General features: G+C 33.8%; 2 protein-coding genes across 2 annotated transcripts; both read right to left on the reverse strand.

The window, feature by feature from the left end:
* Window positions 1-1092: 1092 nt before the first annotated feature.
* Tsp_07342 (T-box transcription factor TBX2) lies at window positions 1093-3481 on the reverse strand. The gene is made up of 6 exons (XM_003381633.1): window positions 3024-3481; window positions 2703-2970; window positions 2492-2638; window positions 2317-2393; window positions 2022-2257; window positions 1093-1895 (listed from the first exon to the last, which is right to left on the reverse strand). The coding sequence occupies exons 1-6, from the start codon at window positions 3479-3481 to the stop codon at window positions 1093-1095; spliced, it is 1989 nt and encodes a 662-aa protein (XP_003381681.1).
* Window positions 3482-11162: 7681 nt separating this feature from the next.
* Window positions 11163-13183, reverse strand: Tsp_07341 (hypothetical protein). Its single transcript, XM_003381634.1, has 4 exons — window positions 12944-13183; window positions 12482-12525; window positions 11610-12081; window positions 11163-11177 (listed from the first exon to the last, which is right to left on the reverse strand). Exons 1-4 carry the CDS (start codon window positions 13181-13183, stop codon window positions 11163-11165), a joined length of 771 nt encoding a protein of 256 aa, XP_003381682.1.
* Window positions 13184-17284: the final 4101 nt, after the last annotated feature.

Below are 17284 nucleotides of genomic sequence, written 5' to 3' on the forward strand. Positions count from 1 at the left end.
TCTCTCTTTTAAATCATAATACACCATATCATAGCTTGTGTTTCAAATAATGCTTCTTCACAAATCGACTTTATTTACCTTGTATTATTGCTTTTCCATTGTTTAAAACTGTGAGGTGAGATGGAACTTGAATTGATTTGTTTGAAATTGCCATTTGACAAATTAATACTCATTGCTAGTGAAAAAAAATACAAAAACAAGCTACATCTTCAAATAAAGCAAAGTGATATAGAAAAAAAATTGGCAAAACATTTCCTTTTTCATCAAAAATTTCCACTGCATATTTTCCTCCTACTCATTGCAATTTTATTTATAATTTTGTTTGAAAATATTTTAAAATTTACCATAAGAATTTGTTTATTTTTAAAAAAGAATAAAAAGTAGCAAGTAAATTTTGAAATAGAAAATAATATTCTACGCCAATTGTTGCCGATATGTTTGTTCTCACTGCGTGGCACCAATTCTCCAGGCTGTGGCAATGTTTTCAAGGAAAAAGGTGTGAATTTGGCGATCGCCGATGATTGAATGCCATGTCAAAAGGCGACGATGAACGTAAACTGCAAGCCGACCGGAAGCTGTGAAATGGTGGCTTGATGAAAAAAAAACTGAAGCATAAAAAAACCCAGCAACTCTCATGTCTTTTATTTTGGAAAAAATAGTTCAGTCTATTATTTATTGTCATTATTTTCTACGTTATATGTCAAAGTGATAAACAAAAACACTGGAAAGCAAATAGAAATTAAGCACAACGGTTCAGTTAAATTATTATATTACACATGTGCACAAGTGGCCGGGCAAAGACATTCATTCATTCACATATCAAAGTACTAGAATTTGAGAGACAAAATAACTGAGTAAGAAAAGAGGTTTGAGAGGAGGCTACCGACGTGGGCGGCCAGCTTCAAGTCAAATTTTCCAACTGTGGGAACGAAGTCAGGCCGGGGTCAACAACGGTCAAGAGTAGTCGGCCACGTCAAAAGCGGCTTCTGCCAAGCCCCAAGTTTGTTAAGCGAAATCTTTCGGCGACCTGTTTGCATACACTTGCTGTGCAGCGATCAACCTGTCGCCGCCGCTTTAAGCTGCTTTCTTCTGTCAATCTTTGCGTATCAAGTTGCACACATCCAGCGCCGAGCCGGCGGTCAGCGGCCCTGAAACGGCGCCGGTTGTGGGAGGCGATGACACTTGGCCAGCGGCAGCCGCGCTTGCTTTTCCACTTGCAGCGCCGATTATGCCATTGGCGTTGTTATTTATCCCACCACTTTGTTGAATTGAAGCAACTGGCACTAAACGCTGCTGGGGGCTCAGAAACGATCCACCTAACGTTGACGTGCCACTACCAGTCAGTGTTGTCGGTCCAGCAAACTGGGCAAAGCAGCCGAACGGCGCTTGTCGGCTTGCGGCTAATGAAGCCATTTGTGCATTCAATAATAGATCCTTTTGTAAAGCTGGATTGTAAAACGCACTCAAAAATGATGACGACGGTTCGGCTAAGCCGGCAGCAAGAAACGGGCTTACAGTTGGAGACCCTAGGCCAAAAGACAGAGATGGTCTGGTTGGGTTGAAATTTTGCATCAAATTTGAATGAAAAAAAGCCGCCATAAGTGGATACTGTGCAGCCGCAGCTACCATCGATGCGGATGCATTTGGTACACTTGTGGCCGGGCCGAACACTGGCTGTATAGCGACGTTCGGTAAAGCAACGGAGCTGCTGCTCTCTTTGTTTGCTGCTTGGAAAGTTGTACTGGCTAATTGCTTCATTTCGTCACCAGCTTTTGCTTTCACCTCTGATGAATCAGTGTCCTCTTTTCGCCTCTCGGACAGCTGATTGTGGTCAATACGAGCCTGTTTTGCTGACACTCTGGAATCGCTTGATTTAGCGCCTGTACTGCGATGCTCTGTATATTAAAAAACAAAACAAAATAAACAATAAACTTTTCATTAACACATACGTAACATAGCAAACATATCGAGAGTAAAAGCAAAAAAATAGCAATATAAAAAAATGCTTTAAAAATGTTTACCTTCTTCGTCATCATCTTCTTCATCGTCTTCATCAGATGAAGTAGACGAGTCGTTCGGATGATGGCGCTTCAGTGAAGAAGCACGGCGTATTTCGTCTGCTTCACCGCCGGCGTCACTATCAACGCTAGCTTTGGTCGCGCTGGCATGACTGCACAAAGGCGACTCGGCGCCGGTTGATGTCGTCGTTATTTCACCCATGCAAGCTGCCGAATCGGCCTTGAAAGTAGCAAAACGTCTACAATAATGCGAGGATTATTATCGTTTGATTTATTTTTATTGTCATTTAATAATTACTTTTTCTCCCGCTTTCCAGCTCCAGTGTCACGGAAGCCTTTAGCGAACGGGTTGTTGTCGATTTTCAGTTGAGTAATCTGCAAATTCAAGCAAAGAACAATGAACATGCTTGTAACACATGCTTGGGCATGCATGCGCGTCAAATTTTATTTTGTCTGCGCTTTCAGAATCTCACCTTTTCATTCTGGTAGGCCGTGACTGCAATGAATTCGGTCTCTTTAAACACAAACGTGCGGAACGTCGAATACGGCAATTTAAGAATGTCATTGGCTCGAACGACGTGAAACCGGGGCTGATATTTGTGCATCGAGTTCAGTATTGTCTGCAAGCGTCAAATCAAAGGTGTGTAAAGAAATAACAGATTGCAAGGAAAACAAAGCACTTACAAAGCCGTGTTTGTCAGAGATGTTGTTAGTCAACTTGAGCTTATGGAATGAGATCACCTTTTGCATCCATTGTTCACCGCTGGCGGGTGAGTCCGGATGAATATACATGCGTTTGGGCATTTCTGGGTCCGCTTTGCCGGCAACAATCCAACGTGAATTGTGAAATTTGTATCTACAATCATCAGCGGGCACCACGTCCATCAATAAAATGTATTTTGCTCGTTTATCCAATCCATTCAAGCGCACCTTAAATGCAGGAAACATTCGCCTGAAAAAAATTTAAATTGATGAAAAGAAAGTATTTATTGATTTTTTGTTTACCTTCCGCTTTTTGTAATCACCATTTCTGTACCAAGGACATGAAATTCGTCCCAAAGTTCCCTTGATTCAAGTTCAACTTTTGGATCATCTACTAAATTGTCCGTCTGCTCATCAACACTGCCGGCCGTCGAAGGCAAAGTGTTGCACCCGTGAGCAGCGTTCAATAGTTCTTCGGATACGCCGGTTCCGAATCGTGGCAGTAAGTTGGTGTGCATTGACGTTCCGAGTTGCGGTGCAGTAGGGACCAGTGATGACAATGAATGCAAATAGCTGCTGGCAGGAGTAACGAACGTGGGCGGCAAAAAGCCAGCGGCAGCTAAATCTGGCCGACCGATCAAAAATGGATTGAACGACATCGTTGCTTGGCTGTTAGCGTACATCGAAGGCAATGGTGTAAAAGTGGAAGCAATTTTTTCCAATGATGATGAATCACAACAGTCGACCAGGTCGAACTTCATCACAATTTCCTCAGTGACTTGTGTAGCCGGTCAGCGCGACGCATACTGCTGCCAAATGCACTGGAACACTGTTGCCGTAAAGAGCTGCTGAATTTGACACCTACAAAGACGTATTTGCTCGATGCTGCAACAAACGCCTCGCGTTTCTTGTCAACGCGAACACCATTGGCGTGTCGCCTCAGCACTTGCTTAAACAGCCAATCAGAATCGGCGGAGGCGGGACGCGTCAGCAGTTGATTGGCGTGCGGCGGTTAACACGGACAATAATTTACCAGCGTGTCAATGGCGACGACAAGCGGGCGGGCGGCCGCCGTTCAAAATCCACTTGCGGCTACCCAATTAAAACTGCGTTACAGTAATTCAGTCAGTTTTTGTTCCCAAGACAATTGGATGTTTTATTTCCTTTTTTTACAATAGACACTGACCGTCAGTGTCAGGTTGCGTCAGTTAATCTTTATTTATTTATTTTATTCTATTCGATATTCTTCTTCATCGTTTAATTACTCAGTGCCACTAGTGGCCTTGTGGTGAATTAATGGAAAAATGGATGAAAGGCACAGGATTTGAGAACTAACACCGTTCTAACCCAAAGACCGGTTCTCTTTCTGGGTGCCAGTTTTCTGATCACTTGCGTGTCTTTCAGGCTTGCTAGCCAGCCCTGAAGAGGTAGAGAAACAGAGATGCGCACAAAGTTGACAAAATCAATCTGGACACTGGTCTGATGTGCAACTAACTCTCTTTTACCAACCGGCTACGATTAATTGCAACAAAGCATCAGTTGGTATGATTGTTGCGGGTGACTTTTTTCTTCTCTTCCCACAATATGCAGAAACTACAAAATGACGAGCTGTTCAGAAAATAAAAAATACTGACCACGTGAAAAGATTACTACTACTAACTTGACATTAGCTATGATGACAATGTGTACTTTGAAAGCAAGCAAAATAAAAACATGTTTGAAATTAGAATAACAGAATGATTTATCATCAGCAAGTTTACAATTGAAAAGATGATCAGCGGATTAATTTGATGTTTTCACTTCAGTTATTTATTATTCAGTCGAAGTGAAAATTAATTACGAAAGTGGATGTGATTGTTTCAAATGATAATCATGACGGTACTTTTCAATAAACTTGCTTAAAAGCAGATGCTGCATATAAGTATTTATTGTATAAATATATCTTTTTTGTCATTATTTTTTCTTCACATCAGCTTTGTATTAATATTTGCGTAGCTAACGTACAGCAAGCAAATCATCAATACTATATACAAAAAAGCTACATGCTATTATTGCATTAATAAATTCTTTACGTGCAAAGAGGGCTGGCTATTCATTTCATAAAAAAGAAAAATAGATTTTATACTTCTGTTTTTTATTGAATTATTTTTTTATGAATTCTATTATATTTTTTATTAAAATTGTAAATAAATGTATTTTTGGTTTCAAAAAATTGAATATATTTGAGCAAGTTTCGAAGTAGCATTTATTTATTTTTAGCATTTCAAAGGCTAGAAAAAAGGCAGCTTGGATTTTCTAAAGCCAAACCGCGATTTACTTTCCTGATTATCATGGTTTGCTTTTGCCTAGATCAACCTAATTTTTATTGCAAATAATAAAAAGTGAAAAACAGACATCCGGATCAAAGTCGCTTCCAGCACTGGTAAGCCAATGTCAATAGCTTAGCCAAACTTATTGTGTCATCATGTGACGGCAAGTGATTTTGTTCTTCAAAACTTTTCAAAGAAACAAAACAACGTGCAATTGATTTTGCAATAGCGTTTTATGACCTTTCATTAGCATTTAAATCACTATAAAGTCCGTAAAATGTTGTACCTACGTAATTATGTGTACATGTTATAAATTTAAGATTATCACTAAAGTGCTTGAGGTGAATTTATGCAATTCAAATTTCTACAAAGTTCACACGATCCATATCGCATATTTTTAAATGAAATCTCTTACATTCTAATTTGTTTTAGTCAAAATGAAAACAATAAAATGAATATAATGGGAACAACTGAATTGTTGCTGTTACGCCTCCCTTTTATTTAATTGTCAACATTATGCATTCAGATTGATACACACAATCTGTCAGTTTATAATAATAATAATAATAATTTATGCTGTTACAGTTATTATTATTAGCTGCAATAAACAAAGAACAGTGCCAGTTTTGCCGTGTATATTTTTTCAACTGTCATATTCATTAGCTTGCATACTTTTGAAATTCAAATAGATTTCGCTTGTTACGTGAATTTCATATTTAAATGAAAGGCTCTTTAAAAGAGAAATGTAGTTTTTGGCAAAAAAAATTTTCAACATCAAAACGATCAAACTGAAAGTTACACCTTTCAGACAGCACATGTTTATGTGTTCACGAAGCAATTTTTCTTCGTTAACAACATGGCAGAAAGTAGTTTCTCTGAATTGGTTCATTTAAATTATTTTTTCTCTACTTTTCAGCTCTTTTAGTCTTATTTTTTCAATATTACATTTATAATTTATGAACTTTTTTATCTTGAAGCTCAAAGACGATTTTACAATATTAAACAATATACAAATACTTTCTTAATTGGCTTAATTAATGCGAATAAAAATTATAGTTTAGATTTCGGCTGATAAATGCAGCACGCTTTGCGATGGAAGTTGTCAGGAAAACTGAAGGCTGCCTGCAGTTGTATACGCTTAATTTTAGAAAACAACTTGAAATAGCTTTTTTATTCAAAATTAAAACTGCCTTTATCAGCAATTTGAAAATATTAAATATTTTAAACATGTGTATTTAAGTCTGTTGTAAATTTACCTAAGAATGTCAGAGAAAAAATAGTATTGGAAAGTATTTGATTTTAAAAGTTTGCTTTGATTTTGATTTGATAAAACAACAAGCTTACAGTTGTGCATTCGCTCAGAATGTTCAGACATTAACAGCTCTTTTTGCTTGCTTTTTTGAATGGTTTTATGTTGTGAACAAACGAAAAAAAATTTTCCGTTCTATTCATTGTGCAGTTTATTGCATCTGTCTCTCTTCATTTAAGCATTGCAAATAAAGCTGAAAATACAGGTGCAATTGTTTCCTGTTTTTATTGCTGTAACGTTTCCAGCAGGCATTTTATTAGAAAAAACATGTTTACAAATTTATTATTGATTATTTTCCTTCATAACAGCATGCTTAATCGCAAATATTACAATATTTTATACGTGAAACTGATTACTTTCAATCAGACTATTCAATTTATAAATTTATTAAATTAATTGTCTTATGGATAGAAGAGAAAAAATATTGAAATATTTTTTATCAAATCAGTGGCTAAGTGGCTCTATTATTGACGGTGGCTATGATCGATTAGGGGGTGGATAGTCAAATCGGATGATATTAGCTATGGAAAAAGATTAGATTATTTGCCGACTGGACCAAATTGTTTGCATGGGCGGCGGTTTGGTCACCTGCGGAGCTTTGCTTTTCTGAGGTCAGCGTTCCGCGTGGCCGACGCTTGACCATCAGCCTCAGCGCAATCCCTTCGTGATTTCCACCAACGGTCAAATGGCCAGCGCCTGCCAGATAGCCGATCGGCCTTTCAAACAATAGAGGAGGAGCGACTGACCATTTAACGTTTGCCGTAAAAGCAGAGCGGTGTCGACGACACTGTCAAAAATCGACAGCATCGGCGCCAAGGTGGTGACCCAAGGAAGCGGATTACAACGCAAAGGATCCGATTACAGCGTTCGATGGTCGTTGTCCACCCGTCGAGTCAATTGACCGTAGACAATCTGTGTCCGGCGCCCTCAAGGGCAGATTAATTACTTCCATCGGTCACTCTTCCCTTTTCTACCTCTTTTCCGCCTTTTATACTTTCGCGGCTCAACCGTCAAAAGTACCAAAAACGGCGCCTTCTCATATACAGTGGACATGTGAGAAAAGGCCCGATTGACCAATAGTTGGACTGGTCAAGCAGGTGCGCATGGTACGAGTTCAAATTGTCAATTTTCAAACTTCTGACCACCGGCAGATAACTGGCCTCTTTGATCCTCTTGATAAGATTTGCAAGCGGAAACAGTGCATTCAATTCAACCGTCCACTTGGAAACATTGTAAAACTGTTCACTTCATGCATCCTTGAATTTCTGCTTAATAATACTCATTGTCACAACAATAACCACATTTAATAATGAAACAAATGCTTGTAAAAACTGCACTAATACCTCTGAAAAATGATTGCATATTTTTGAAACTCTGGAAAAGACAAACAATTACAGCAATTAATTTTGATCAATTTAAATAAAATCAATTGCTTCACGTTATTAAATGCTTGCAAAAAGTAATTTAATAAAGTAATTCATGAAGTGAATTCTGTTTTAGCATAAAAAAACAATTTTTATTGCAATCTTTTTAAAGCGATACATTCTAAAGAAATCAATTTTCCGCGAATATCATTAAAATCTACGGTATAAATCGGGATTTTTTTTAATTTAGCGTTTTGAACTTCATGAAATATGCAAAATAGTGTATTGCCAGTTTTTTGGTTTCTTCTCATTTTATTGAAAATCAAAATTTCGAATAGAAAAAATGATTTAAGCAAATATCAGATTCAATTCTAAATACTCTGCAGGTTGTTTTGGTTGATTAGAAATTGACCATCCATTTGGCTTATTGATAAGGGGGCGTCGGTGTCATTTACTAAGAATTGTAATCGTTCAATCACTTTAAACGCTTTTAACATTTTTATAAATAATTGCATAATTTTGATTCTATTGAAAATTAAGGCTTCTTCTTAAACGAAATTCAGCACACTCCACTGTTTGCACTTAGCTGAAGGTCGTCTGGCAATGATTAACAATTATTAAAATTTGGAAAATCAGTTATTTCAATTTCTTATTCAAAGAAAATGTTTTACCAAAAAATTTTCAGAGATGCAGTGCGCAGTTCTGATTACTTCTGAATAAAAAGTATATTTTTGTTTAAAAAATTTCCAGCAAGTTATGCACAAATATGAAATATCTTTTACTCTTGAAAGATGAAAAAGTAAAAGCTTGAAAATATTAATGCGTTAAAAAAATAGAAGATTGTATCAAAAGTAAAGTAGAAGGCATTGTTTAATAAACAAAGTTCAATAGCCGTGTTTGCGAGAAGTGAAATCAATTTAATCTACCGTAAGCATGCAAGAGGAAGCTTAGCATTTGCTGTTACCACAATAATAACGGACAAAGAAGTAAAATATTGCTGCTATTATTATCTGCTGTGTATTTTCACCAGTCATTGTTGTTCAACTTTTGACAGCTATGGAAAAGTTCTAATCTGACCAAGTGGAATGAAAGTACGCTTGTTTCAAATTCGTCTCTAGGATTTTCAAATATTATTTCACCTATTCTATAGGCTAGCAACATGATTACGTCACTCGTTGAAAGATTCATATGTTTATGTTTTACTTTTTAACAATTTTGCATTATTCCTTTAGTTAAGAAATATCCGAAGTTGCATTGTTTTACAGTAGTACTTACTAGAAATAACAGTACTCAAATTTAGATGCCGAATGTCCAGAATAATGTGAGCTTAATTTAAAAGCAGTTCATTTGTTCTATGCAAGTGCCTTTCTTATTTTAGAATCACTCTTATTTACACGCAAAAATAAAAACTTTTCAACTGACTTCCTGATAAATAGACTGGATAAGTAAAAACTAAGAAGCTGAAATGTGATAATAATAGTAGTAGCTAAAAGAAGTTGCTTAAACTTGCATTTGTACGCAATGTTAATATTCTTATTACTCATACTGATGTTAAAGAAAACTAAAAATAGTAAATAGTTCTTTGGAAATTAATTTCATACTGAAATTTCAAATAAATGTAATTTGTAAACATATTATTTGCATAATACAATAAATATCAAAATTCATGCAAAGATTTGCAATAAAAATATTTTCATAAAATAGCTCTCTTTCATTGCAAATTGATATATTTTTTTCTTGAAAAAATATAAAATGTATACCAGCTTTTTTTACTCACCTTGCATGAATGAAAGATAAAAGCATTAAGCGAAATTCCATAAAAGAAATGTCACTCACTTTAGGTATAAAGGTTAGCAAATCTTATTTCAATAATTGCAGTTTATTAAATTGAATTTTTATTCAAAAGAAGAAAAAAGAAATTTCTTTCGTTTCTTTAAATTTCATGCAAGATTTTTCAGCCTGCAAAAGAATATTTATCATTGCTTGAAATGATAAAATCACTCAACTTTGGGTAATCAACTTTTTAACGCTTGTTGAAATGAATTCCTTGAAGTGATCATATCAGATTATCAGTTGCGTTTAAATAATTGCTTTACTAGATTCATTTGTTATATTTTTTACTTTCAATCAGATGAATAGAATGAAAAATGCATTTGCTTCGCAGATATACATATCAATCTCATAGGATATCTGTAATATCCCAGAAATCTATAATATCTGTGTAAAAGCTGTTAAACAAACTGTGACTTATGATGACATTTGATATGTTAATTTATAAAACTTTATTTAAAAAAGTTATCAATGTCATGTATTCATGAAATTTTTTTATTATTCGAAATTTGATTTCAAAGGTGGATAATTTCGTACTGTTTACGAAGCTTTTGTTGCTTGCAAATTTTACAGAAAGATTCGATCGTTTGGTATGGATAATTTACAACGTTTACGTTTATCTACTGTGAAAGCTATTATCTGAAAAGTGACGACAGCTTTTAAATGCAACGTTTGATAAAAGTTTATTTGTCACAGTAGTCGAAGCAGTGCCGTCAAAAGTCAACTATTACTTTCTGACTATTATGCTGGCTAACAGTGAAATTGATTCACCAGTATTGATCTAAGCTGTTCACTTAGGCGAAGTTGACTACAGAGAAGAAACTGAAACCGTCTGTTCCATTTTTCAACGAAAGCTCCTACCTGGCAGTGTTCACAAACTTTTGTAAAGAAATTAATCCTAGTCATCAGTTGATTTACTGTGCTGTGTGGATGAGAGCAAAACTGATCCTAAAAATCAACAAATGTGATTCTAAGCTTTTCTGTCAAGTTTGTTTATCGCAGTAAAGCAGAAAATTCAAAATGAAACTACCTGCTGCTCTACGTCGACATGTTGAAACAGTAGCTAACTACAAAGAGCTGCCGATTTTCTACTTTTCGAATAATTCCATTAGCAAATTTACTAAGCATTATCAAAATTACACTCTAAAAATTTCATGCAAAAAAAATATTTTTGTTCTAAACATTGCATTGTTTGTTTCTATTTATATTGATCGATAGTATTTCAGCGCTTTAAATTCATTTGCATAATATACTTGACCAAATTATAATGCTTGCTATTTCATGCTAGATGTATCATTATAAGGTATTTAGCCTGTTGTATTGAAAATTTTTTTAAAAAATCATGGGTGCTTCTTCAAAATTTTGCAAATCACTCCGTTTTGTAGTAGTATTTTTTTCAACAATGCAATCGGTTCTCTGCTAGTAATATTATTTACAAAAAAATTACAGCTCAACATATAGACTGATAGCATTCGGACAAGCAGTTTGAGTGTTCGAATATTTGAATGTAATGAATGTGATGAGCTGCTAGAAATGGAAATTCTCTTGAGTTTTCCTATTTGGCTTACTTGTGGGAGGAGAAAGTAAATTTGATAAATAGCTCTGACAACCGACGGCCACTAGTTGAAACTCATTTTGTGGGATTCTTAAAAAAGAAATATCTGAAATTTAAATTAATTTCTCAGAAAGGGAAAACATTTTTCTACTGCTTGTAAAATTGAAATAGCATATCAAATGATAGACCTCAACGTTGATGCAAATAAGCCTTTTTTTCCTTCTAGTTTGTCTTAATTAACTTATGCCTAATAAAAGGAAATGCATTCAAAATGTTATTCATTTTCAATTCATATGCGTATTTTGACATTCAGTTTATATTGTTTCATTAAATACTAACAATACAATGAAAATTAAAAAAAGACACGAATATTTGCATAAAATTTGCAAGCTTTTGGAAAGAAAAATAAAACAAGCAAATATTATTTATATATATACATGTATGCATTATTTCTTGGTTTTTTTTCTTTGAGATGTTAAAGAATTTATCAAATGATTGTTAATTTTTCAGTTTGAAAGCTACCGTAGAAGCAGTAATTTGGCAGCTGATGACGTCCACGAGAACTTTGTTATGGGTTTTGTTTTTGTTTTGAACGCCAGCGGTGCGGAATAGCTGCTTATGTTCAGCTTCATGTTTCAGCATATCATCGCTTATAAGTTGTTTGTGACGTTTCTGACAAGTGGAACGCGGACGCCTTGCGCCATAGGCGTTCGCATCAGGTGCCGAAACATTGGGCGCCGCTTTATGGGAACAAGTGTTGGCTAGCGTCGCGCCGGTGCCAGTAAGCTGACGCGTCGGAAAACAATGAAAGCTGACAAGTGTTCGGAACTGATTACTGGATTTTGTTGTTCTTTCCGGCGCCTGATGTTGCTGTCCTTCTGAACGAATCCACTGATGGACAGGTGCATGGCTCAGAGACCGCCGACCCCATCCGGCATGCAGAAATCGACACCAGCACGGCTTGTTTTCCAAGCCCAACAACACAACGCTCTTGCTTCATTCACAGTATGCCTGCCGATTTTGATGCTTTCCACCAGTCATCGTCAACGCTTTAAACAGCTACTCAACGCCATGCCGCCCTTTTCACGCTGACACTGTCAATAGGATACTAATGAAACGTCAACCTCTTGAAAATATTCGTGCCAAGGTCTTCTTCTCAAATGAATGTTCAACCCATTCAAATTTCCATAATTCATATCTCTGCTGCATCAAAATTTTTACTCATTCATTGAAATATTTTCATCTGATCACAACAAAAACAAATTATCATCTGAAAATTTTTAATAAAAACCCAACCTGCTTTTATAAAAATAACAATCACAGTGTTTGAATTTCTTCCACAGCATCATTGACTAGTTAAGCATAATATATTATCATCACTCTGATCAAAAAACATCCAGTATTCGGTGACTAATGATGCGATAAGCAACCCACAAAACTTACTTTTGATACAAATATTTCCAATATAATACAGAATAATTTACAAATAAAACTGAATTATTAAATCATAATGTAAAACTGAAATATCATTTCACAATTAATTTTTATTTAATAATGGTATACTTTTAAAAAGTATCAATTTAACAGCGTTTATTAATAGGATTTCCATACCCATTTTCTTGTCAATATCCCTATAATTACATCTAATTATGAGAATATACAATTAAATATTTGTAATGTTCAATAATTCTGCAAAACTTTAATTATTTTCATCGCTTACAGCATATTATAAAAATGCACGAGTAATTTTTTTTCGAACAATTTTTAGCTACCTCCCAAAATGTTGAAATACATTTTTTGAATAAAGTAGCTTTAAAAGTTAATTTCTGAAGGATTGAATTTTTGAGAAAAATTACAAGTTGAAAAGTGCAGGAAGATGGTTTGCAATGAGAAATTTGACGTCCAAATTGGAGGTCGTGTTCGGGGTGAAAAGGGCGAAAATAGATTGGCCAAAATGAGCCAATTTTCCATCCATTACCGTAAACAGCATCAGTCAGTCGCGGAGGTGCTTGGACGGGCATTGCCAATGCGATCCCGAATCCCAAGGCGGTTGAACTGACGTCCGGGTGTGAATATTGCTGGTGATTGTCGTGCATAATCGAGTTTATCGAGTCATTTTCATCCGTATCGACCAAGCTGAGCTTCAATCACGCAATCGTCCAGCTAACGTGGCTCCGTTGACAGGAACCAAAGTATTGGCCAGGGACGAGGTGACAGACCGGCGGCCACAAACAGAACAGTCGTTCCAATTCTACCAGGCAGACAATTATATTGCCGCCTTAATCCGGGATTAGCCGATTTCAGAACTTGCTAGTTTTTACCGATGAGGACTGTTTTCACCGACTTTGTCCAAATGACTAACGGCTTACCGATGGTCAGCAAACAATGACCAAATCGAAGCTAAGCCGTCAGTCAGCTCATCCTCTTGCCGTTTTCCCTTCTCTGAGCCCATCGATCCGACGGCCTGGTGGCTGATCGCCTTACCAGTTTCGTTTCTAAACAGGCAAACAGCCGGTCGATGTATTAAATGAGTCGATGCTTTATAGAAGCTTGCCCGCAAAGAGCAATCTGAGAAATACAACACCGAATGACACTTGGACAACGGCCATCTGTCGTGTAGATCACTTCAGTCCAGTGTCGCTGGTCATTTGATATGTAGTTTCAACGAAGACCACCCGCTGCGTTTTCGCGCCACAAACAGAAGCGATATGAACCTTTAGCAATGATACACACTTTTTACATTTTTTACAGATTTTAGCGTTACTTCAGTCAAATACACAAACAACATTCGAGGAATTAATCACTTAAACATGTATTAATTGTATAAACAAAATACAAGTTATTGCAGTTTTTATAATTTCAATATATTAAGAATATTATTTTGATCTATCAACAACAGAATTTTTTCTTTCATAAGTAATATTTATTTGCACTTGAACATCAGATTAGAAATCGACAGTAAGTTACATAAAACATTTTTACAGTAAAGCGGGTAAAAAATTGCGGTTTGAAGGTTTTTGAATTTGGAAAAGAAAATTACATGAAATTTTACAATATTGAGTAATATTTTAAAAATATTGCCTAAAACCGTAAAGTGTACAATGAAATGAAATAATGCGAAAAATAGTTTTTTTTTAGAAAAGCAAATTTCATCAAACTGAAAGAAAAATAATAGAAGTTTAAAAATTAATGTTCTTTCGGCAACAGATTCTACATTAGCATTCTTAAAACGGCAAAGTGGATGATAGCTTGATAAAAAAAATTATTTTTCACATGATAGCTATTTGTAACTCCGTGTAAGTGAAACACGTAAGCTTCAATTTTCGGTTGATGACTTTTTTTATAAAGAAGGCAAATTTTTAAAACGCATTGTTTGATTAAAACTCAACATATTAAAAATTATAAAAGTAAAAAAATACAGCTTTGCAATTCATAACGTAGCGTATCAGTAATTTACATCATTTTGAAAATGTAAATACAATTTTTTGCTTCTATATAAAATTGTAACGTTCGTATTGCACAACTTACAAATTAAATTATTATTGATAGCTACAATTTTAATTTCATTATTTCTTGGCATATTTAGCAGCGTCAAGCGTTTACAGCATTTTATAGAGTTTTATTGTACAGTTTTTGCTTTGCTGTGTTTTTCAAATAGCATTTATATCAAAGTACTTTGCTATTTGTTGATATTAACGTTAGGCTTTTGTTTCCAGTAACTCTTGCAAAATTGCACTGGATATTTTTAATTATAATTTTAAAAATAACCAAGCACTTTAACAAATGACTTTTTTAACAGAAAAGTGTAAAAGTTCTTAATGTGATATGATGATTTTGTAATGCAAAAGTTATCATTTTCAAGCAGATTATCAGTTGAAAAACAGACTTTTGCATTGATACGTTATTTAAATATTAGTGAAATACATTTTTCACTGAATATAAATGGTTTAAAAGTAATTCATTTGTTTAAAAAATTTCAAATTTACCCTATTCATTGAACAGCATGTAATTAGAGTAACATTTGACATTTGACAAATCCTGATGCCAAAATTGTTGCAATCTGCAAAAGTTATGCAAATAAAATAGCACAAGAATGTTTCATTCATTTTTTAATTTTATCAAATTTATATTTAATATATGGTCAAACGATAACTTCGATTACACAAACATTGTTTTAAAATGCTTTTCAAAATATTAACGATTTCGTAATACGCACAGTAGTTTCCTTTTAACTATAATAAAATATCTCATTTTAAGTAATTAATTTAGCTAGCTTAATTTATACACCGCTTATTTTTTATTTTTCTGAATGTAATTCAATGTTTTTATAAATGAAAGTAATACATGTATGCATAGTTTGCCATATAAATCACCTTTCTTATAAATGTAAAACGTTAAAATAAAAGCGGTTCAACTATTCTATAAATTCATTGCTTTGATTTGTAAAAACGAACAGCGTTATTTCAAGATTTATGATTTTAACATGGCAATATGAATTACTTTAGGCATTCATAAAATATTTTCATTACATTAAAAATGAATTTATACTTTTAAAGCTCGTTAAATATGATTTTTACATTTAGGCAAGAAAAATACTTTGATCGAGTTGTCTACTCAGTTATGCTTAAAATTGCAATACAACCAACAAGCGGATTTACGCGTTAACAATGTTAGCATGATGACAGTTTTAGAAAGAAATAAAGAAACCATTTATTGCTCTTGATATTTTGAAAAATATGCTGAAAAATGAAATTTGTCAATGTTGACCATTTATGATTGATTTGATGGAAAATTTTTCAAAAATTCTTTTGACCCAGTATGTAAGAATGATATATGACGATTGTTTATTTGGAAAAATTAAATTTCAAGCATTGTTTTTTATCAGTTCAAATCAATTCAATGTTTCCTACATTTCCTCACATTACGAATATTAATTTCAACTGATAATAAACTTTGTTTAAAACTTATTTTACACATTAGAATTTTTACACGCTATTCTAAAGTTATAAAATGCCATTTTATTCCTGTATTCAAATCACTGTACCATTTGTTTAATGAAAAACTGCAAACAAAATACAAAACATTATCATATCTAGTGTGCAGTAAATATTTGAAAAAAAGTCAAAGTAACTTTCATTTTATTATATTTTATAAAAATGAATTATGTCTGTTTTGTTTCGAAGAGAGAAATGTAAAACAAAAAAAAATTTCAACAAATTTACTACAACTGTACAAAACTCATCAAGTACAATAGTGTATTTGATTTTTGATTCATTTTTTTAAAATGAATTTTAATTTATGAATTTCTAAATTTAGTTTAATAACGAAATAAAGATAAAGATGTATTTTCAATAACTAAAAATTACAAAAGATGAAGAACATTTAAAACAGCGCGCATCCATCAAATTGTACATTTGTATTTATTATTAAATTATCATAAACGCTAATATTTCTGCTGAATTTATTTTTTCAATGATGTTTTGCATTTTGTTTTTCATAATGCCGAATTTTCATTGATGTCGTGGAAAATATTTCCAATTTCCAATTCACATCGCTACGGTTAGCTTGAAGAAAATGAGCCAATGTCATATAATTTGCATATTGATAAGCTAGTCGCTGAAGAATATAATGTAAATTGTGAATGAAAGCTTTCAAGTAAATTTCCATAAACAGATCAATTATAATCTAATTGAATTTATTTAAATTTTCTAATGTGTTAAACAATAAGTGTTGCTGAAATGAATACAGTCAACAGGCTAAATTTCAAATTTCTTTTTCTTCATATAATTCTTAATATGTTTTTTTAAAAGATTATTTCTATCATTTAGGAAATATTCAATTCATATGTGCATCTTAATTTTATGGATTTTCAATCACTGATATTAGTGATGATATAAATTCCAGTTCTTAGGCAGTTTATCAGCGTGTTAAGCGGATTTGACTAGCCCCGTTAATAGTAGGACAGCATAATTCATCAAAATGTCACACTGACTACAAATTTGTATCATAAATTATTTCTCTAATCATTGTTTACATTCTTAACATTTTCTTGCACAACAGTTATTTCTATATTGTTGCCATTTTGATTCTTTTCAATATCAAACGTCATTAAATATTACAAATATATAGCTGTAGTATATTAATAAAAGTAACTCAATGAACAGACAAAATAAATACCGATGTGCAAACATTTTCGT

This window comes from Trichinella spiralis, assembly GCF_000181795.1.
Source record: "Trichinella spiralis strain ISS 195 chromosome Unknown Scfld1, whole genome shotgun sequence".
Taxonomy (NCBI): domain Eukaryota; kingdom Metazoa; phylum Nematoda; class Enoplea; order Trichinellida; family Trichinellidae; genus Trichinella; species Trichinella spiralis.